The sequence below is a fragment of the Phalangium opilio genome, unplaced genomic scaffold (assembly GCF_054372755.1).
Source record: "Phalangium opilio isolate 3A_F unplaced genomic scaffold, DU_Popi_V2 ptg000113l_1, whole genome shotgun sequence".
Lineage (NCBI taxonomy): Eukaryota > Metazoa > Arthropoda > Arachnida > Opiliones > Phalangiidae > Phalangium > Phalangium opilio.
The window spans coordinates 6,989,134-7,012,453 of NW_028324209.1; the positions used below are offsets into that span (position 1 = coordinate 6,989,134).

General features: G+C 38.3%; 1 protein-coding gene across 7 annotated transcripts in view; it reads left to right on the top strand.

Moving 5' to 3' along the window:
* Window positions 1-23,320, top strand: part of LOC149623626 (tyrosine-protein phosphatase Lar-like) — a 199,741-nt gene that overhangs the window by 160,102 nt on the left and 16,319 nt on the right. For 6 of the 7 annotated variants that reach the window (XM_089852750.1, XM_089852754.1, XM_089852753.1 and 3 more), the window contains 2 exons: window positions 11,666-11,740; window positions 14,717-15,001. In XM_089852750.1, coding sequence (XP_089708876.1) covers window positions 11,666-11,740; window positions 14,717-15,001 — 360 coding nt within the window. The remainder of the gene's footprint in view (window positions 1-11,665; window positions 11,741-14,716; window positions 15,002-23,320) is intronic. The other variant, XM_089852755.1, reaches the window with a different exon arrangement.

The window sequence follows — 23,320 nt, forward strand, 5'->3', positions numbered from 1 at the left end:
GGTTTTTTTGGGGTACAAAAAATTAGAGGATCTCTGCCTTACCAAGTTCAATCTTTGAAACAAAACGTTATCATCTGTAATTGTAAAAACATTGGAAATTCACCCATATCAAAATAATTTGTAATAAATTAAATCATTGTCTATGCGAAACAAAGTTGAAGAGACTGCAATGACATCTTCATTTGAAATAATCTTCTCGAAAACATGTTAATATCTTCCTCGAGTCTTGTTACAGATAAAGATAGACATCGCAGTATATGATGGTATCTGTTTCTGTTAAATCTACCACCAAGAGACGCTTCTCTACCCTTTGATAAAGAATGCGCATTCGCACCATATAACCTTTCAACCCACACTTACGGAGAGTATGATAGGTTTGTGATTAAATGAAATACCCCTATTTGAGGTGCACCGAGGCATCGTGGTTTTATCAATATTAATGGTATTGTTTATCAGAAACTTTTTCGATTCCAAAACATTCTCGTTAAAAAGTAATGGAGATCGGTTTAGCAAAGTAAATATTCCCTTATTTCGCCTTTTCGTGGAACTTCGAAATAAAGTTTCCGAATTTTGTTTTTACTCTTTTATGAGAATCCTAATCGGTGGAGTAAAGTTACTCGCGATGGATTTGTATGTTGGGGAAAGCAAATCAAGTCAGAGAGATGCTTGGCTTCGACAAACATTTCGGTAAATAGGAGTTTTTTGGGCCCGAGTGTTTTTTTTTTGTCAAGCTAAGAAAATCCGACGGGATTTCGAATGCTTTAAATCTTAAGTGCACAGCCTTTCCTTGGTTTGCGATTAAAGTTTCATAGCCTCGGTACTGTGACCTTATGTATACTTTATAAACGGATATAAAAACTTAAAACCCTGGTATGCTTCGGCCAACAGCTAGGGTAAAAATCTGTGTTGGGACAATACGCAAAATATGAAACGCAAAAATACAAAATCCCAAATTTTCGAGATCCCCTCGTAAGAAAAAGTAACATTCGGGAAGACTCAAATCCATTAATCCTGATATGACCACTAACTAAACACTTTAATTGTTTTAAATGCTAAAAAATGTATCCCGTTTAATATGTAGAGAATCAACTTTTGATGAACTTGGGGCGATTTACTAGCAACACTTATAGTTTCAGTTAAAATTATTTTTATTTCCAAAATAGCCTGTGGACTGTTAATGTTAATTATTTTTAAGGACTACTACCATTTTTTAGATATCTCTGCATCAAGTTCCGAAACTTCCCTTATCACTTCCTCTCGTTATATAAATGGAAAAGAAAGGAAAGAGAAACTATATCCAAGGCAAAGAGCGAGAAATTATTAGGTCGAAAAAAAAAAGGTCGCGAGTTGGGCGACGACTGGTCTCCGAAGAACAATGCCGCCAAAGAAACGTAACCGTATTTTTCCAACTGTAATCTCGCTTCACTAGCGAAAGAGAAATCCAGAGGAAAAGGCCTATTGGGAAACGAAAAGAAGCCAGCGGCTAGTAAAACAAGGACCATATAAACCCGGCACCGAAATTCGTTCTGTAGTGCTGGTAATGTTTACATCTATAACGGGACTGGATACCAAGGTACCCGTACCAGAAATCGTATACTTCAATTGTCCTTACGGAAGCTGTAGGTCTTTTTGGTTCTACTAAATGTAGGAAGTCCTTGGTAGAATACGGTGTACCATATACTAGGAAATAGTCGACCGTCTCCTTCATGTTTATGGGGAAACAAGGCTGTGATTTCCGCCTGATGGAACACCACCTTCATTCATCACGCGACCGCGTCGGGGAAATGATATTAAGCCAAGGCCTGGCTCTCTTTTCTTTCTATTCTCTTTCTATTTCGCTGCCTGTCTTCTGGCGTCGCCCGCCTACCTGCCAGTAACGTCTGGCTCGGCTCTGGATTCGGGCCGCAGCCTTAACGGTTTTTGGGGGATGCTCGCCGCTAAAATCTTGACTCACCATGGGATTTAGTATACTTCATTGGCTGCCTGCGAGAAACGAGGATAACTGAGAGAAAAATGCGATAAGTTAAGGGATAAAATGGTCGTGACGGACTGAAAGGTCGTTGTAAAAGAAAATACTTATCTTTTAAAAAAATTTTATCAGAGTTTTCAATAAGCTTTTGGTTTTTTAGGTTTTTATGGTAGCTGGTGACGTAAAAGTTTAAAGTTAAACTTAATGAATTCTTAGCGCGAGAATGTTTGTGGGTTATGGAGTAGTTTTAGCATAGCCTTTTGTACACATCATCATGGCCTAAGCGTCGTGATCTTACAAGAGTACCTGCCCACATTGGAAAGTGTCATCCTTAGGCAGTGGAGACGTATTTCTTAATGTTAATACTCGCAACACTAAGGCCATATCGCTTAACCTCACTTATCAAAACTTACATTGATTAATGCCACTTCAGTGCTAACCCTGAATCCGCAACCGGTAAAATTACAACAACTTTGATGGCGAAGTGTCCAAACTTTATACGTGAAATAACTATGAACCGATCGTTTTCACGCTCGTCAGTTTGAACGTTTTTTTCTTTCACTATATGTCTCCCTTACCCTTTGGGTCCAAAATTTCAAAATGTATAGCTACTGTCTGTCCTCCTCTGAGGACAACTTTCACGGGACGCGTGTTGGTATGAGCTGTCTTTGACGGGTGGTGTAATATCACGTTTAGGACGGGATGTCTAATAGAGAAATTGATCGTTTGTCATATTTAAAGCTCCCAGGAACAGCGAGCAAAATGTCTCCCGTCCGGTGTATCGGTGAAATAAAGAGTTTCCAATAAGAGTTCTTTCCCTTCGGTAATGATTGATGACAGAAACGAGGGACACACACACACCCCTGACCATCCACGCTTAACCCGATCTATCTCGGACCAAAACGCGACACCGTCTATCGGATTTTGTTATTATTTTTTAATGGTTTCCTCCGTTATTACATACTATCAGAGTCATCATTTAGTTCCCCGAAGGATTTCTGGAAATGATGAAAGGGCTTTGACAAGAGAAAACTATGAAAGTTCATTCTACTTCAGGTGTTTTCCATTACATTAGTTTTATAGCCATTCAGACAAATATATCATTTTCAAATACATGAAAAAGACGGATGGTCATTATCGTATATTCCCTAAACAGTGTTCTCAAAACAAATTTTATTTCCAACAACACTTAATACTCGAGTGATTTCAACATAAACGGGAAATTAAAAATGATAAAGGACCTTCGTAATTATTAATTAGTCATTTAAAATTACATTGTGTCTAATAATTTTCGAAATAATATACATTTATGCAAGAAAAAGTCCTAACTGACTGATAATCAACTCCCCGCCCAAACTATTTAAGGTTGGAGCTGAAATTTTTGCGGGAACATTACGGTCAAGTAGTAGATAATCACTATTGTTTTTGGAAACGTCGGCCATCTTAAAAAAAAGAGGCTAGAATATGTAAAACCTTCATTGCGGAAAAACTTTTGCACTTTTCCAACTTTTTTCTACAGTTTCACTATATCACAGAGACGAACTTAATTTTTTTCTTTTGGTTTAAATGTGCTACAATCTTACCAAATATCAATCGAAACAGCACCGAATACAGTTATAGTTGAAAACAAAATATATCATATGCGGTGTTCTAATTTACGTTGAAATTCGAGGCGGTGATACATGGGTTTATCAAACCTCTCATTATGTCAATAAGACCGCATTTATTAATTAAAACTAGAAAGCCTAGGTCGATGAAATTCTAAAGCGTTGCGCAACATTCCTATTACCCATTTTCACCTAATACAACGGGGAGAGCGAAGATAACACCCCTTTCAAATTCAAATGTGGGAGTGACGTTAATTTGAATTAATGTATACACCAGTTCGGTCACACAATCTCAATTATCAGCGTGTAATAAAAACTCCGTAGACGTATAAAAACGGCTGTAGTATTTTATTATTAAAACGAGAGTGTTGGTTATAGGGTATACTCGACACATTTTCGTGTAGAAAACACGGGCTTTCGTTATCTGCCTGACGCATTTTCGGTTTTCGAACCACGTTCTTATTGCAAAACGTGCTTATTTCACTCGAACGTAATTATATCGAGACACAATATAAGCATAACGGGGATTGCTGTTGTTGTTAAACATTTATAAAGATGTCACCATTACGAACGGATTCAAAACAAAATAATTGAGAGTGTGGCCTTGCGTACTATGTATTTTTGGATCGTTATACGAGTTAAACAGGGACATGTTAAAAACATTAATTACTAGCTGTTTTAAAGAGATGAATCAGGAAAGAGTTTCCCGTCTATGTAGACATTAAACAATAAATAGTCTTTGGATTCAACCGTATAAAATACTCGCATGACGTTGTTTATAAGAAAGTAATTTTTTACAAATTTCAAATTCAATGAAATGATTCTTAGTAAGGGATCATCCATAAAGTTAAAATTCTGATGGTCTAGAATAGGACGATCTTTACAGGGCTTCTCAGACCCAACTTTGAGTAACTCAACCAAACCACTACTAATGAAGCTTCATCTAGTGTTACTGATATCAATCATGCAGTTTGGACAAGTAACGAATTGTGACTGTGCCTAAGGGCAAAGAAACAGACAAACAAACCACTCTCTCAAATATATATAAGATAACGATGGTAAACAATGAATTAATAAAATTAAAAATATGGGATTTAGTTTTTGCATTTAAATGTTAAGATATACTTCAGGTTCTTTTGAACCAAGGTTGCTCTATGAATATACCATTTATACCTCTTTCCTTTGCTAGGAACCTTCGACAGGCATAGGTCGATTTCACGTTCAGTGTAAAGTTGAATGAGAGAGAAAATAGAGAGCAGGAAACGGGGTAATAAGAAAATCCATAGGAAGCTGGCGTAGCTAACACGCTTTGACAGAATAGTGTTGGTGGTAGGAAACGGTGGTGGAGGTTTCTCTTAACGTAAAGGTTGCACCAACGTCTATTTAGAACGCCTTTAAGCCAAGTCTCGAAAACCAAAGCAGGCCAGAGGTTATTTTGGACGCGTAAAGAGCCCTTGGTTCTGACTAGCGTGGTTTCGATTGCCGATGCCCCACGCCAAGGGATGGGTGAGGGAAGTCACGATACTAATGACTCGGCGGGATGATTCTGTCAGTCCGCGAAATGAAGATGGAAGTAAAATGGGGGTATAGTTCCTCTCGCTTCGCGCCACAGGATTGAGAATTCGTCCAAGTTCCTGATGCGCATTAAACTGAAGTTAATAAATACTTTACCGTTAAACGTGTGTGGAACTTTGCTGGTTCAAGAATATATTGATGTCGGGTTGCTCTACTTCTGACCATCGCCTTTTGAAAAAGATTGCATCGGAAATTCGAATAAAAAAAGGAGCTAGAAGGTTTGGAAAGAGGCATTCATTGGGTTTCTCTATTCGACTCCGCGAACTCGTCAATACGTTTCAAAATTAAGTCGGGACTGTGCTTTCGGGGTTTTCTACAAAGGCCTAGCTGCCTCTTGTGTGTTTGTACCACGAATGTATTAAATTTGACCATGAGAATTACGTGACTGTCATAGTTTTTGAGGCCTTATAGTGTTTGAGCTTCATCTGCAATAAAGATCAGAGCTACTGGCATTTATACAAAGTTTAAATAGTACATTATCACTTTAGGTACATTAGCTTGTAAGAAGTGTGGAAACGTACAGCTACGTTGAGAATGTTGTCCCTTCAAAAAGGCGTTATCCTTGCTGACCATTTCTGACATCTCTTCACCCACTCTTTGTCCTATTTCCATCAGGCTAACGGCTCTCTTTTTCTGACTTCTCGTTCGAGGCATAGTCGGGTTAGCCCTTCTCGGACACAATAGGGTCATCATGGGTCGAGTTTACCGAGGAAGATAGCTTGAGAATTCGACCTCGGCCCAACACATCGATGTTTATTGCTTTTGCTTTATCTCTATAGAAATAAACCTCGTTCCTTGGGATCGAAATAACCTAGCTCTTCCTGACAGAACTCCATGGTATTTTTTCAGAAAATATCTGTTCCTCATGGTATAGTTTAGCCATGATAAAAATGTTCACTGATTCAATCTGTGACTGATTTCATTAAAAATATCTTTTGTTCGTTATCTTCATTTGGAAGCCAGGTTACATAACATGATTTGATCATTATATTTTCGAAATCGTTCAGCTTAGATTGTTTTTCTGATTGGAAATTTCCCGACCAATTACGTATGCTAGTATCTTCGATTTTGTTATGAAGAAATGGCAAATCGCATTGACACGAATTATGTTTTTATTAAATGTCAAGATTGAACTTGGCTGTAAAGAGTTGTCAAGAAAATTATATTTTAAAGCTTTAAAGTGAATGAATCCATGTTTAGTAAAGTTTATATGGATAATTCTGCAGACAGGGGTACGAGGACTGTGTTTTGTAATTCTTTTACATATATTTTTTGTGCCAAGAGAGATCATGGATCGCGTTGTTGAATCTCTTCTGCGAGCCCTTTTCGACTATGATACTGTTCGATAGGATAGGGAGCTTATCAGGGTAATTCCTTCCAATCCCCCGCCTAACGTAGGGATGGGGTATTCACCGGATGAGGTCATGCAAGCGCTAAAAGGCTAACGCCCTTTACATGTATCGCAACCCCATGTTAGGCGTACTTAATACAAAAAGCGATGCATTGTTCATTTAACCGCCATATTGCCTTAAACCTGCAGGAATGGTGAATATCTTCGTCATATTTGAAAATTTCGGGTGACGAACGAAATTTATTTTTTTATGGAACTAACAGCATTCGAAAATTCTGAAATATAATAGCCGGCTGCAAAACAATTAATGAGATATTAGGCTTGTGGGGCCGCGTCTTGGTCATCACTGACTTAAACATTGTAGTAAATATGGATAGTCAATATGTAACACGGAATATCATGGACTGAGAGAGTTTCCATGATGACAGTAGCTCAGTTTTGAACGATAGATACCGTATAAAGGACAGGCTTTACCGGTTGTTATCAGGAGATTCTCTCCAGTTTAAATGATAATGCTCTACATGAAATTGTGGCATTTTCCCCGACTGCAATTTTCTGATTATAATCAAGTGGAGTTGATATTTAATGATAAAGTACTGATAACACTGCAACTGTATCATATACTGCCCGTTAACAGTTTCCTCAAGTAAAACGGTGCCTTTTCGTTAAAGGCGAAAGTATTCTACGAAGCCATCGTCATAAGCTAAAACTATCGTACAAGAAGGTTGGCTTTGGTTAGGGAAAAAGGGGGGCAAACCCTTTTAAATCTTTTCTGCTCGAACGAACTATCGATTAAAGACGCGAGGTTGCGGTTTTCCTTGCCACGATCGAGACAATAAGCATCCTTCTCTTGCTCTTGCGCTTCCCCATCATCCCCTCCATCTTCCGCACTATCTATCTCTCTCCTCTTCCAGGACGGAAGTCGGTTAATGGGAGAAATTAGGCCCTGAAGGGGGGGGGGAACCCGCAGTGAGAGAATCGAACCCTTACCTAGCTCTCCACCCGGGTATGTGTATCTTTTTTTTCTTGGCGCATCCTATATGGAGTCCCAAAAGGTTCGAAAACTGGTTTAGCTTTATTGGTTTAAGAGAACGACCGTATATCGGTTACCGAAGCTAACACGATGCGGTTTGAGGATTCTACCCCTGATTTCCCGAGTTTTGGGCCAAAATAAGTGAAAAAGAAACCTCTTAATCCTTTTCTTATGGAACGAGAAACGATTGCGAGCTTCGGTTTGCTTATTTTTTATTGGACTTGGGTATTAAGACGATGTGGATACTCTTACCGTTTCTGTGTACCAAGGTTTCTAGTCCGTATCCAATTAAGATATTCTTTTTTTTTCAAACCCAATTGGTAATCTGTATTTGCTGATACCAGTGTTATGAAAGTTAGACGTTATTCGGATGGTTAGAAAATAGGTTAAACTATAAGTTCATAAGATATGTTCCATAAGTTTGTCACTGGTCACTGAGAGCTTGTCATGAAGTGATTTAGGTGAAACGTCAAGCGACGCCTAGTGAGGCGCTGTCAAAGGCTTGGTACAGACTAAATAAGAATATGAACTGCAAAACCAAGTGCAATCGGTTCTCGCGTCGTTCTCGAACTAGCTCTCAGTAAGTCTCTAGCATTACGAACTCATAAACTTATGGTTAAACTGCTATTTTAGTTACCAAAACAATTTTTACATTTTCATCAGCTTCACATTGTGTTATAGAAAAGGGGGTTTATCATTATTAAAGTCACACTATTTCCAATATACTTATTAAAGAGATACAATTCATTGTTTGGTGTTATGTACGTTACTGTCACGCGCGTGATGCAATTCTCTTTCGCAATTCACACCACCACCCATAAAGAAAACTTTTATTTTCTTTTATTATTGGACTGTCGAAAAGCTTTTAACTCGTCTATCGATTATCCTTTTTATTCGAGCCGCTGTATATTCGTACAAACAGCGTGCGAGGCGTTTTCTTCGATAACACTCGAATGGGAAAAAGGTGTTTATTTTTAATTTCATTTTGTCGTGACAAAATAAATGGCATCCGAAGCTGACCCGCTGATTCTACGTGGTTTGATTGATGCGTTACGAACCTAAACGTGGTGTACCTCTCTGCCCTTAGTTGTCCCGTGTTGCTCAACTAATCTACCTTTCACCCGTAAAAAGGTGGACGCCCTGAAATGTTGAAACAGAAATACAAACATTGTCAGCCAGGGTTTTCGTGGAAATAATCATATTTATTCTGGAAGCTCGTCAACCCGTGCAGGAGCTCGATATATTTGATGAGGTTTTTCTATTGTCACCTTTCGCTAAAACTGTTTTCCTCTTCATTTTCAATGTTTTCCATAGCGAACGCGTTTATCGACTTGGAAAGGTTTCCGCCCCTTTTCTTACACTACGATCCAAATTCTACCAAAGGCAAACAAAGAAAACCACCAACCAACCTCTTTTCTAACAGAAGCGATTGTAAGAAAACATAAATTTCCGATCATTTTATTATTGATTATAGTTCCTTGACTCGATCTAGTTTTTTTTCATTGTATCGAAACACCTTCGGTGTGTACGATGTTAGAATATTAATTAACTCGATCGTTATCTCCTCAGATAAAGGTTGTTAGCAGCGCCCTAACTAACTTGATACGACGTAAACATCGGAGAAGAGAGAGAGAGAGAGAGAGAGAGAGAGAGAGAGAGAGAGAGAGAGAGAGAGAGAGAAATCCTGATAATCCTTATTCGGTTAGATTAAACATCGACCGTACTCAACATGAATCCTTAATGTTCTCTTATTTACACTAATACTAATCAAAGCGGCAAACCCAAATTGAAAATTCACTCTTATCAATAGTTTAACTTAAATGGGGAGTTTGTTTCTTTGTTGTTTTTGTGACGTCGTTTATTGCTTCACATTCTAAACAAAGAGTCTATATTTTACCGCAATAAAACGAATTAAAGGTCAATAACAAACTTAAAGTCTTAGAGATTCGTGCGGTTATCACTTGAGTTGCAGATTTAACTTTAAGCCGCGCAGATTTCAAATTTCATTTGTTTTACTTTCATAATTGATTAAAAAATTGTTTTACTTTCATAATTGATTAATAAATTGTTTTACTTTCATAATTGATTAAAAAATTGTTTTACTTTCATAATTGATTAAAAAATTGTTTTACTTTCATAAATGATTAAACTAATTTTGTAATATTAAAGGGGTGAATTCGAGTCGTATAGTTTGACTTTGGGGATCAAGGGAGAGGGTTAAAACATGAAAAACTGTGTGTGACGATAACCTTATATTCGTGCAATATGGCTATACCTAAATATGGAAGCAGACTTAATTTAATTTGTAGATCAAAGGATCGTAAGTTAAATCTTAATTAGGAATGATGGCGCGTATAGCTCTAATTTCAATACTCCAATCTCCATAGAAGTTACATTATTCACGATATTTCATCGGGGTTCCCTTTGAATTGACAAGTTTGACGCGTATGCCTCCTACGCGAATCGCTTATTTCAGTCCACTCCATTTAACAGTGTTCGAAGACAGAAATTTATATTCATAAAGTGCACGTAGGAAAAGTTGCCCCGTAATTCGCGAGACATTAGGCCTCGCTCAAAAGACTAGGGTCATTTGTGAAAGTATATGAATGGACAATAACCGATGCTAGAAGTATATTAACCCTGAAATAATCTATATATCCGTGAAAGTAAAAGACTCGTCATCAACGCTCAGCCCAAACCACTCTATCTAGGAAGATGAAGCGCAGTTTTGCTCCTTGGGACATTAAGTGGGTATCTAGTTCGCTGCTATCCTGTAAAATGCTTTCCAAAAATGTAAAATAATATCGTCCGTACGTTTCAACCGCTGTCGTTTGTTAATTGATTGCCTTCATGATTTTTGGTTTGATTTCTGCCAACTTTAAAAAAGCGGTCAGTTTGGAAACTTGACCGTCCGTACATTTTGACCTTTACCGAGTCTACTTTGACCCATTTCCTAGTCTAATAATATAATTTAGAAGGGGTATTCTTAAACGCCTCAGTACTGACCAGTTTCTATCGCCTTGGATACTTGCAATGAAAAGAGAACCACCCTGTGTTAGAGTGGTTAGTTTTTCTGCATCACTATCAGACCTATTTTTACAGTTTGATACTTTCTGGTTGATGGACTTCTGATGGTACGATAGGCGAAGCCGAGCGAATAGAATCCGGATAGAGAGAGATGACTTGATAATTCGTTTCTCTAATTTGCCAAAGCACCGCTAGCCCCTAGTTATACCTTATCTAGCCGAGACGCGTATTACGGGCGGCTTTCCGAATTGCAGTTTCGTATCGGATAGGCAGGGCACCGCCCCCTTGGCCCCGGCAGCGTAACTCTGTCCAACGCCCTCACCCCTTTCGCGTTTGAATCGCTGGAGATTAACTTTATCTGTTTCAATAAGGCCCGGCTTCCTAAATGCGAAATAATCGAGGTGGAAGATTCATGAAGCCGCTTTCTATATATCGTTTACACGTACCTAACTATACAGGGAATTAAACTAGAGTCATGGTATCAGAAATAGGACTTACGAAGGTTTGTTTATGGTGAAATCTCATTCTTGAACAGTTGCATACCAACATCGTTAAAAATGTATCGAACTTTGTCCCTTGTCGTATCTTAGACATTTCCGAAAGTTGTTCAATCAAGAATGCACCCTGTACAACTTGAATAAAACTAGAATTATTTCTATCTATCTTATCTGGTGTTTCAAAATTGATCAATTTCGGAAAATATTCCCGTTCAGAAACAGAAAATTCATAATTACACTATAAGTGAAATTCCACATAATGTGTTTGGTAATAACTCAGCTAATATTGCCTCTGTAAATAAGTGAAAAATTCATACTATTTACTCTGCGATAATGTTAACTTTTCAATATTGCCATTAAATAATATACACATATCTCATGGTTATACACGCATAAAAAAGGAAATGAACTCTCGAAAATCGAGTTGAAAACTGCAGATAGTGGAATAAACTATAGTTATACGTAGACAACTGAAATAATTCGCATCAAATCGATGAGAATGTATATAGCTGACTGCGTAACTTCGTAAACCACTATTTAGGAATATTTTTAAAACTGGGAGACATCATCCACCCCTTGGTTAAAAATAGAATATTCAATTTTTAGAACTTGTACTTAAGACGAATTCTGTTGCCGCCGAATTTTCTCAAACTCAAAGAGAATACGTCAAGTATTTGACGAGTAAGTTTAAGGGGTGGCCCTAATTAACTTTTGGGCCGTAGCATTATCTAGATGAGCAATGATTACCGTTCCCAATTTAGCTTTAACTTGAACTTAATTAATTTAAATGAATCGGGTCGGGGGGAATTAATGAATGATTATTTCACTAGATGTAAAAGAGTGAATAAGATATATCAAAATTTGGTACACGAGTGTAGGGGTGGAGCTCTTAGTTGGGTTATGACTTTAAGTGGTTTTTAAGTAAAGGTTAAATGTTATTCTTTCCACCTACCTTTTTTAAAATAAATAAATTCCCACATCAATATTTAAGGAAAAGATTCTTTGGGGATCATGACATATTTTGAAAATAAAATTTTCTATGGCTCCTGTTGCGTAGAGGTTATACTTACTTCCAAAGGTCACAATCGTTTGTACGGTGTGTTAATCCATCCCTCACTGAACTTATCTAGATTTTGCGTGACTTCGCCATAAAAGCTTCGTTTTTTCGGAGTTTGCTTTCCAATTCCCTAAACTCACTAAACTGATCGTAGTGTTTGACTTTTTAGTTACATTTCTCTTCACACAATGTATTGTCTAGGTCCCGAGGGGTGTTTCAATGTCTGAAATGACATATAATATTGTCTAACGTCATCTATTGTTAGCTGTAACCAAAACGCGTGAGACACTCTGTGGCCTCACGTGAAAACTACTAATCTTCAGTTTTTGGTTATAAAATAAATTTTAAAATTCCGAAAATAATTCACGCTATAGTCCTATGGCATTACAATTTCCTATTTTGCGACAGTCTATTGAACTTATATCATAAAGCTAGGTGTTGGTAGGGATGATAAATATACAAATAACATCCATCTTTTAGCTCTAAAAGGTTTTCGATCATATCATAACTTTTGACACAAATTCAATTTGCACGAAAAGTATAAAGCCTATACTTCCGAATATTAACACAATATTTTGAACCTACGGAAATCATTGCTCGCGGAATAATACAATGTACAAACAAGAAACAACACACTATATGATAGAGGCTAAGACGAGCGCTAGTACCAAAACAAATATAACAACAATAATACGCAACAAAGACGAATATTTCCGTTTCCAACTGTTATTTCAATACAAAACTTTCCACCACGTTACAGTAGTTTTGTGTTTTGGAGTATTAACCCTAACTTCTTGAGTACTAGTACGTGAACTAGAAGAATGGGGCTGTCAATATGTGTAGATAAATATCCTCCTTTTTGGGTTGTCTTCTCTTATCCGGATCATAGACAAACTAATCAGAACTGTAGGATACTTACGAAAGAAAAACCTTTATGGTACTGTCTTGAAAACTCCGTTGGTGTACCAGTCTTCGTCCTGGTAATTGCTAAATTGTTTATGTACAGCAGCTCTAAGCCTCCCTGTTTTCCATACAAGCAAGCGTATTTTGAAGCGCTTCACAGCGGCAAAGTTTTGCTTTTAAGCTTTTGTACAGTACACTGGGCCCGTTTTCGTCATCCGTTATGCCGTAGAAGGGAGCTTCCCCCTTGGCCTTAAGTTTATTTAGCGGATTCGTTACTTTCCGGAAATTATACGCCGGAAGTATAAGATGGGTGTTATGAGAAACTGTACTGCCATAGAGTACGCCGCCCAACATTTTGTTTTGTATATCACACTTTTCTTATTGCTGAGCTAGTGATAATGATAAATTTTAAGCGTTTACTGAATACGTAAATGTTTATTTTTACATGATACGTTTGGTAGAGTCAACCATTTTTAAACTTTTCGAGCGAAAATAACTTGTCCAACTATTGAATTATTTCTATTTTAATCGAAATAGTGTATAAAATAATGAATATATCAATTGGAACCATGTTTCAATCTGCAATAATAAAGAAGATTTCGTAGTGGCGCGTAATGGACACTGCACCTTAGGCTTTTCTACGAAGCACTGGGAAGTACCCCTATTGGACGTATCCGTCAGGTGGTACTAGGCCTCGAATAGGGGTACTCCCAGTGCTTCGCGGGAAAAACTAACTTGCAGTGTCCATTATTATTGTAGATAGAAACATGCGGCTCTTTAAATTAAAAAAGAATAATTCTAGCTCGAGGGTATCCCTTTAAAATAAGGTCATTGGTTACTTTTTCAAAATTGTCGATAATCATTCGCTTGTCAATGTCTTGGGAAGAAGCTGTCTGCTAAGAAATAGTGAACGACGTTGGGAAAGGAAATAAACGTCTAAAGTAAGGGAACAGGGTTTTATTAATCGACTGTATAACGGCCTATCTACAAAGGAAAGACTTTAAAGGGCCGCGATGTTGCTATTAGCGCCCGTCTTATTAGCCTTTAGTTGTTTCTAGAATAAGAGTTCTTTTTTTTTCTTCTTGGTTCTACTACGACTATAACCTACTTAAGCGCTCGTTCTCTTAAAGATTCTGTGGAATGCCTTCTCTTTTATAAGTGTTAAGTATCTAGCTCGGTGGTTACTTAACCAAGCGATTATTTTCAAGAATTCGCTAAGGAAAGTGTTGGGAATGAGGATCTTCACGCAATAAAACTATAAATAAGAGGTGCTTTAAAAGATCCAGGAATAAACAAACAAACATACACCGGGATAGTCATAAATTGGACAACACTTTTTGGGCAAGCAAAGTCGCGCATAGGACTTCAGCAAAACAGTACGTCGCTGCTGATAACGGAAAAAGTTAATTGCAGCGGGAAAAATGGGTCGTTTGGGTTGGTTAATGCAACGGGAATTATGTTGTAAAAACATCAATTGTTAATTTATACTTTAATATCGTCTGTGAAGTTTCCCCATTGCCAAATTTATGTCCATTTGAACTGAGTAATAGATCTAAAAAAAATAAATTTCTTTTATTCTGATATACGACGTTTACTATGGAGTATAGTCGTAGAGTTTTATATTTTAAATCGAAATTTTCTCCATCTGATTTGAATTGTTTCTAAATATTGCAAATTTCGCTTTTTCTCTAATTTAGATCCCCCTCGAATCGAAAACGCTCCACACGACTTGGTTGTTCTTAACTCGGGAGTTGCGAGTTTCGTTTGCACGGCGGTGGGAAATCCCAAGCCTCAACTGGAATGGCGCAAAAACGGCAAGAGAGTGACTACTCAACGCTACACTGTCCAGGATATGCCCAACGGATCCGTCCTCAGGATCGAACCGGTGCGAGCAGGAAGGGACAACGCCACTTACGAATGCGTCGCCGAAAATGGAGTCGGGGAACCTGTACGAGCGTTAGCCAGACTAACAGTGTTATTGGGTAAGAAGAAAACATTCACTATGTCCACGAACTTCTTAGAAGTTCATAATCGGAACCGTTCCGAACCATATATTCTCAAATTTGACCTATTTTGGTCTAATTGTGTTACACTAATTTGAATTCAGGCATACGTAACTGTTAATTTATGTCAATAACGACTTTAAACTACGCGTATTCGTCCCCTTTACAATTTACAATGACAGGACTCTTCCTTAATTTCCAAGTTTTATTAACCGTGACAGACCAATTACTGGGAATAGAGAGCAAAGTCACTCGGGAAAGTGGTTAAGGTTGTGTCGAATCTAGCCAATGGAAACTCGATCGCCGGCGTGTACGCGCGTCGACGGGCGGAGAATTGATAGTAATTAGATGCGCCGAAGCGTTCGACAAGACCTAATTCGGGCCTAGTCACGAAAGCCTTTGAATAATTGTAAGAAAACTAAAAACGAAGACGTTTTACCAGCCCGGGACTCCATTACGACGGTCGTACTATAAGTAGCATAATCTTAGTAAGTTTCACAACTGGTTAAGAAAAGAACGTTGCATTATGTCCTTAAAGCAATATGGTAAATCTAAAAATATCTTGGTCCTTCTATTAGCTGTATGTGTTTCAGCACTTATCAATTTTCATACTTCAGGTTACTATGTTATTGAATTACAGTCTAGGATGAACCTGACATAAGTTAATCGTTCGTGTGTTCAGATTGTTTTAGCTTTATTCGTCCTCTTTCTTACGAACGGGGGCGCTTCTTCTTTTTCTTTCGTCTCATTACATCTACGCCACTATCCGTCACGTGCCTAATATCCTCCTTAGCCCTTGCTCTTCCTAAACGTGCGCGTGATTTCACGGACCATCGCTCTCGTGGTACGCCGTTTGGGGCCATACAGCCCGTGCCATATTTTTTCTGCCTCTTTAAAATCCTTTTCCTTCTCTTTAGGCATATATAGTCGTTGGAATTTTTTCTCTCTGTATTATAGGCTAATTGGTTTCAGTGCTGATAAGAGGTTTATTGAGATATTCCGTGGTTGGAAATTTTCAAAAAGAAACAGTACTGATTTATCCTTAACGCGATAAACTCTGTCATGACTTTTATCGTTTATATTTACAAAATGGGCCTTTAATAACATAGCCACTTGAAGAAAATGTCATTTTCCTCTATCATCCTGTCTAGGTATTACAAACTGTTGACCATATCGACAGAATAATGTAAGTAGTGTAGCTTCGAAACTCTGTTCCTTTGACACCGCGTGAACGGAATGACAAAGCGGAATGGACCGAAAACAAGGCGAAGGAAAAAAAAACGTCGGAGGAGGCGAACATACACAAGGTTAACTTTGACCCTAATTAACTTCCGAGAGAAGAGCTTCCCGTCTATTATTCCATAAAAAGGGAAGACCTCAAAAAAGTGTCAGGTTATAAAGAGTATGGCAAAGGAAAGAAACGCGTTTCCCCTCACTCTCTCTCTCTCTGCAGAGTTCTTCCTTAGGAGCTTCCGTTGCAGGGTTGAGGAAGGGGTATCGGAACTCTTTTGTCTTTTGAGAGGCGCGAGGAACGTGATAGGAACAACATCAGCCATAGGACTTGAACCGAGCGCGCTTCTCGTCTGATGCCGGGAAAACGAGCAAAAGACAATTACCCCGTTTGTTATAAACGAGCTTCGTAATTAGGGTATTATAAGTATCCTATTTGTGTGTTTACAGTTTGTCACATTGTTTGCCGCTGTGTAGAAGCCACTATCCTTTAATCGAATATCGCCGCGTAGACACGGGTCAATTCGTGTAAGGCATATAATATTCCAATGCCGCAGTCATTGAACTTGCAAAGAAAAAAAAAGAAATTCATTTTATAATCCATTTTCTCGCATCTCGTTTCGTTCTCTTTTCAAATATTGACGTATGAACTCTAAACCTTAGAAATCTAGAGAGGGTTGAAGATGGCAAAGGCCTCTTTTCAAATCAAGCTCGCTCGGGCGCTCGGCCAATGGCGAGGAATCTTTTTAAACAGATTTTCTACTAATCTTTTCTAAGAAGACATTCAAAGCTAAAGTGAAATCTAGCGGTGGCATATCCATGGCTAAGCGAGCGAGCCAATGCGGGAGCTCCAAAATGTCGGTTCCGTTTTAAGTTTATGGATTTAGAAATTCCATTTATCAGCGTTTATCGCATTCCGATTCTATGTAAAGGAACCCTTTCTCTATTTCTCTCCCTACGTTGAGACATGGACTTTAAGGCTTAAGGGACGGGAAACCAGCATCATATATTAGTGACGCATCTTCCTTAATTTCAATGACAACACTCTTTTCAGTCCAGTGGAAAGATAAAAGGTCCGTTGGAGGGCACCAATCGACGTCCTTAGGTGCAGGGGCACGGTCACGCGGTGGGGGCTCTGCGGGGGTTTTCAAAAACAGACCACTACCTCGAGTTTACGCTCTCTTTCCTCCAGGAAACGATATCTTCGAAACACGGAAGGGGAGGAGGTATCGTAGTTATGACTCTCGGTCGCTCCCCACTGCATGGAGGAATTTAGAAATGAGAATGGAAGAGGCTGGACATCGTCCGCAGACATCGCGCATCGGAACGATTCATTACAGGCTGTTGGAACCCCAGCCTCGTCTGGTTTTTCTTAGATCTTACAGTCATGTCTGCGATTTCGATATAGAAGCTGCGCACTTGCTCTTGTTGTAATTTATGTTTATGACTTTGTTATATCACATCCCTCAAAGCTAATGACGTTGGAGGAAATTTCAGGAGCTCAACCATCTTATAATCGATAACATTTTGGCTTTCAATACTCGTTCCATGAACGAAATGAATAAATTTCTATTTCTTATTTCCTCGTCTCTTGAAGGTTATCGTCTTGAATTGGAAGAATAAATATTTGAATCGTATCACCTCCGATATGCCAGGGACGTGCATGCCAGCCACGGTCGCGGTGACTTGGAGAGAGAAAATTTAAAACCAACTTATCTCGCTTGGCAACTATTTACTTTAGAGTTTCCTCATGCACTGGGACTCTAGAAATAGCCAATGTGATAACGGGGATGCAATTCCAACTGCAATTTCCTCAGTCTGTAATATTGATTTCACGCGATTTTACAGAAGGTTAGACAAGAAATGGAAATATTTAAAGACGGGAGTTTTGCGCGCGAGACGAAAGATCTGATGATTGCCTTTAAAAATAGATGGGCTTTTCAATATTTACGCTACGAACTGCTTCGGTTAGGTACACCATGTTTGAAAATGGGATTGCATTGGTGTAGCTTGACGGACACACGAGGGAGGGATGAAACCGGTTGTCTTTCATGAAGAATCGTGACTGGACACGACAGACCGTCATTACCGTTAGCCGATACCCATTATATTCCCTCTTTCTTTTTTTTTGGAAATTCGAGGTTTCTCGTGATGTTTAAAAAAAACCTTGTTCCAGCTCTATAGGAGGCGGAACCCTATTCCGTCTTTGTCTTCTTAAAATTCGAGACGGTGCCAAATGTACAGATGACTTTTTGACGGCGATTCGACCCTCGTATTAAACCTATTTTAAGAATTGTCCAAGTCTTTAGAGTCTCAATATGTTCCGCTTGCTATTATCTTTGACTTATGCGTGACAAAATATAAAATGTGAGAAATTTAGTTTTGACGAAACTCGTGCGATTCAAATTTGAGTGTAAGGACTCTGTACTTATGCTTATTGCACAGATACAACAGCGTATGTAAAATTAATGCGTGGATTTTATTATAAAAAACGAACAAAAGTTAAGTAATTCTGTATATTATATTTGATTTTTTCAAGAAATGTATTTCATACCCTGATTGACAGCTTTTCCCTGAACTTTGGTGTATTGCGTGATAAACATTTCTACAGGCGCCTATTGAAAAAGCATGGGGCCGTTTGCCCCTAAAAGTAGGCTTCCCCATTATACTTGAAAAACACTTTTTTTAATTCTTCAGAACATTAAAAAATAAAAATCGAAAATTTAAATCAAAGCATTTAATATTTCAGACTAATATTACAAGAAATAATTCGAAAATTTAAATCAAAGCAATCAAAAATATAAACACAAATTCAATGAGAAATGTTCATTGGGGAAGTTAGCGATAAAAAGGCGTGGTTTAACACCGTGACATGAAGATAGTAAATCATTATCGACAAGGATTCCTTAACTCGAAAAAAAACGACCTAGTAAAATATTTCTTTCCACCCCTAAAAAAATGAAATTAGCATAAATTTACATGAGAATCGCGGCGGAAGGAACAAGGTTATTCCTCTTTAAAATCCCTTGAAGAAGAAGTAGGTTTAAAAAAGTTATAAAAAAACTGATAGAAAATTACGGAATTCAATTCAAGCATTTCAACACTTTCAGTTAATATACAGTGTTAGAGGAATGGTCACATTCGAACTATACTTTTCTATGTGAAGATTTTTACTGAAGCTGATTTGTACCTCTAGCAAATCTGTTTATCTATTATATTCATGAGTAAAAGGATTTTCTCTGGTAAAATTTCATGGTAAAAATGGATGTCTCCTTGTATCTTTTGTTTGAATTTTTTTCCCCTCTCTCTCTCTTTCTCTCAAACCTTACTCCAGCTCGCGCTAGCCACCCCACGTGATTCGTATTGATTTTTATTTCGCGCCATTTTCAATCTGCCATCATTTGACACGTTTTTGAGTATATTATTATGAATTATAATGAAAGTAACTACCTAACACTGTTTGGAGTAAATTACCAAGTATATATAATTCAATCTGTGAGTTCTTGGGTCTTACCACGTCTCCGATATTCACCCAGTCAAACAGGGGGTTGTGTGCCTTATTTATTTCTCATTTTTGAAATATTTTCGGTTTTTAAATAAGAAAACTGACAGTTTGGACTTAATTTTAACATTTTAACTTCTTAAGTATTTAACACTATCAAAACCTTGTGATGGTATTCGAAATTCAATCTACTATCCCTATCGTAGTCTGTTTAGATTGCAACGTTCACCTTAAATTTCTTATGCTATTTATCTACTTCGGCGTAGTTTACTTCTTTATTTATCGAGATTTATTAGAGCCTTCTCTTTTCTTTGGAGGTATTTTTAAATCTATGGTTCGTCCATTCTTGGTCGCACTCTATTGACAAACAAGACATATTAATGGACTAATATTTCAAAAGAGAATAAAGAACACCGAGCGCATGTTCATCTTTTACCGCGAGACGTCTCTTCTTTCTTCTCGGGTTTAGGGGAATAGACGTTTGACATTTCTTATTCGCCGTATAGCATTCCTCCTCCATTTTTTTTGTCCCCGTGCTTGGTAGTAAGCCAAACTGGGAATCAGATTACCTTTGCTTAAATATGTTACTCAGAGGGGGCGCAGCGATCGAAACTGGATTCTAATTTCCGATTAATTTGTCTTTGGGCTCGAAGACGAATACGAGACGGTACTTTCCAAGTCGAGAAGCGTCTAGCGGTCGTTTTTTATGGGTTGAACCACGAAAGAAAGTTGGGCCTTTTTTGATAGGTTGAAATTAGAGTGGCGCCACGAATACCTTCAGATAGGTTTACGTGATGGAAGATTTTAGAATTGTCTGACGTACCTCGGGGACTCGTAGTACTATGGCATCTTTCTGTTGGAGAGTATTGATAAGTGTAGCTTGTCCAACTTGTCAGTTAATCATCCTAAATTATCCGGTGCATCATTAATTCGACGGACGATAATTGTCAAGCACGGGGCAACAGTCTCCTTCAAATGAGTAAATCGAAGACTTTAACTTATTTCATTCTTGATCGCCTGAGAGATTAAGAATCATTACTTAAAATTTAACCCCCTTTCATACGCCTTTACCTTTTATATACGTCTGGGTTCTGGCGAGTTTGTGTTTCCTTACCTTGATTTGTTAAAGAAATCACGAATGGGGGGTTCTTCTAATTACTCGTCGCCTGCAAGCTCTGTATTGGAACCTACGCTCCGAAGCGTATAAATCAATTAACTAGGCCAAATAAGCAACCTATCTCGAAGTTCCCAGTGGATTTTCCAAAACAGAGAGTTAACGCACGTCTTAATGCGCTTTTTTCCTCAACCTATTGCCTAGAAAAAGGAAACGTGCAATTTGCGGTTGTGGTGGTCCCATCAGAGGTGCGTTGTAAGATGGTGTATACGCGAGTCATCATAATTCAACACGCAAATTAAGATAAAGCATAGGGTATTTTATCTTTAATAATTTCCCTAATTAAAAATTGTCAAATGCTAATTATGATTTTTAATTAAAACCATATGTAAATACGAGGAGATACTAAAATATTCAATTATTTTAGTTTTTGGGTACAATATGAATACCCGCGTAGTCAACAATACTAAATAATCTAGAATTAACCATTGGAGATAAATATGTCACGAATTATTTGTTTCATAAATTTGTCTGAAATCCTAAAATGTACCGAAGACGAGTTTAGGTATTAAAAGTTTGTGAAATATGCATGTCAATGGTTAAGGCTTAGAAATTCAAAACATTAAACCGGCAGGAAACAAATAATTTACATTGGACGTACGGTGAAATAGGATTGAATTAAGTTTAGCATATTTCAAAGCTATTCCTAAACTTTAACTGAAACTGCCCAGTTGTTTCGTATATACCAAAGGAAAGCTCAATTTGAAATAGGCCGCCCGACCTAACTTGTTAGAAGGAATTTTCGTAGGGACCTTTTAAAACGTTTTCTTTTGTTTCTGAAATTCGGATTGCGAAGGTGGACGTAGCGCCCTACTTACGATATAGACCCGGGAGCGTCTTTCCAATCCAAAGAGTCAACTATAGGAATTTCACCGAGTGGGCACTTTGCTTAATTGACGAGGACCCCCTACCGACTCTCCATAGATTCCCAGGCCGCTTTCTCTATCTCATCTAAGAGAATTAAAGACTGGACTGAAATTGAGCGAGGACTAAACTACGTGTAGAACAATCGTCACGCCTTTATGGAAGACTAGCGTAGCCCTGGGTGTACCTCGAGTCCGAGCGTTACTTACGCGCTTCTCGCCTTCGGGCTTTAAATTTTAAGACTATCTGTTTGTCTTTTAGCTTGTTTCAAGGTCTAGCTCGCATTTGGCTTCCGAACTTTAGTTTCTCCAAAGCTTTGTATCCGGAATCGTCGCCTTACAAATTGTCTACAGCGTAGTCAGCGTATAGCCGACGTTCCCGCGGAGGGATTTTTATGGAAAACCGATAGGTTTTATCGAGGAAGCTTTTGTCGTAAGGCCCTGGGGCCCCCACGTAACCTCCCGGCCTCGATTTACGAGGAATATTGTCCAAGCAGTCAGTAGCTCGCCAAGCTAGCGCTATCTCTCAAATTCTCTCTCTATTCCAGACTTCTTTCTTGCGGGTTTATTTTAGAATCAGGAAACTTTTAGGGCTATTTTCTCTCGCCTCCTTCTCTGGCGCGCCCCGTATCGGATCAATAGTCGGATATTACTCGCGAGGAGGCTGTACCATAGATATCGAAAGTACAAATAACATTTTTTGATCATGTTTTTCCTCATACTGGATATGCAGAAAACTGTCGACTGAATAAGTGAAGGAATTTATTAAGAAAATGACAAAAATAAGAATTGAAGTGGTATTCGTTTAATTTCATTTAAACTAAGAATGGAGAGATGGAATAGGTTCAAGCTTCGGGCAACTGTTCTTCATGAGCAGTTGTCTTTGTGGATGCCAGGTGGATATATAACCAACTCTAACGTAACTTGCCGTGGCTAACAGACACACAATCCCAGATTTTAAACGTACCTCATGCAGGTTTATTTGGGATGTCTTAGAGATCAGGAAAATGGTGACATTTAGGCTTCCTAGGACATTCGAAATTGATCATTCTCGGTTTATCATATGTTCTTGGCATATCATATGTACCTTTGACAACTGTTGAATGTACAAAGCACCTTCCGTGATTGATGGACTGCATGCTGTTTGTTATTCTCGAAAACTCTAGATTGATACCTGAATATATAATTATTTCTTATTTCTATTGTATTTTCTCATCGACACCGAAGGCTGGCTCGCGCGTTTTTCCCGTTCTTCTTTCGGTTCTCTCTCTCTATAGTATAGCCTTCATCCTCCGATGTCGATAAAGAGAAGGGGTGAAAAGGGTTTAGCCTCCAACAAAAAAGAGTTCGCGTCGATGAAAAGCGTTAATTACAACGCCCTTCGTACCCAGAAATAAACCGAAAGCTCGTTACCCTCAGGCTTATATAAGGAGGCCAGGAGAAAAGATATAGTCAAGATTATAGTAACCATGTTTCAGTGACCTCTGCAGTGGCGGGATTACTTCAATATTATAGTGGGTTTGTTGTGT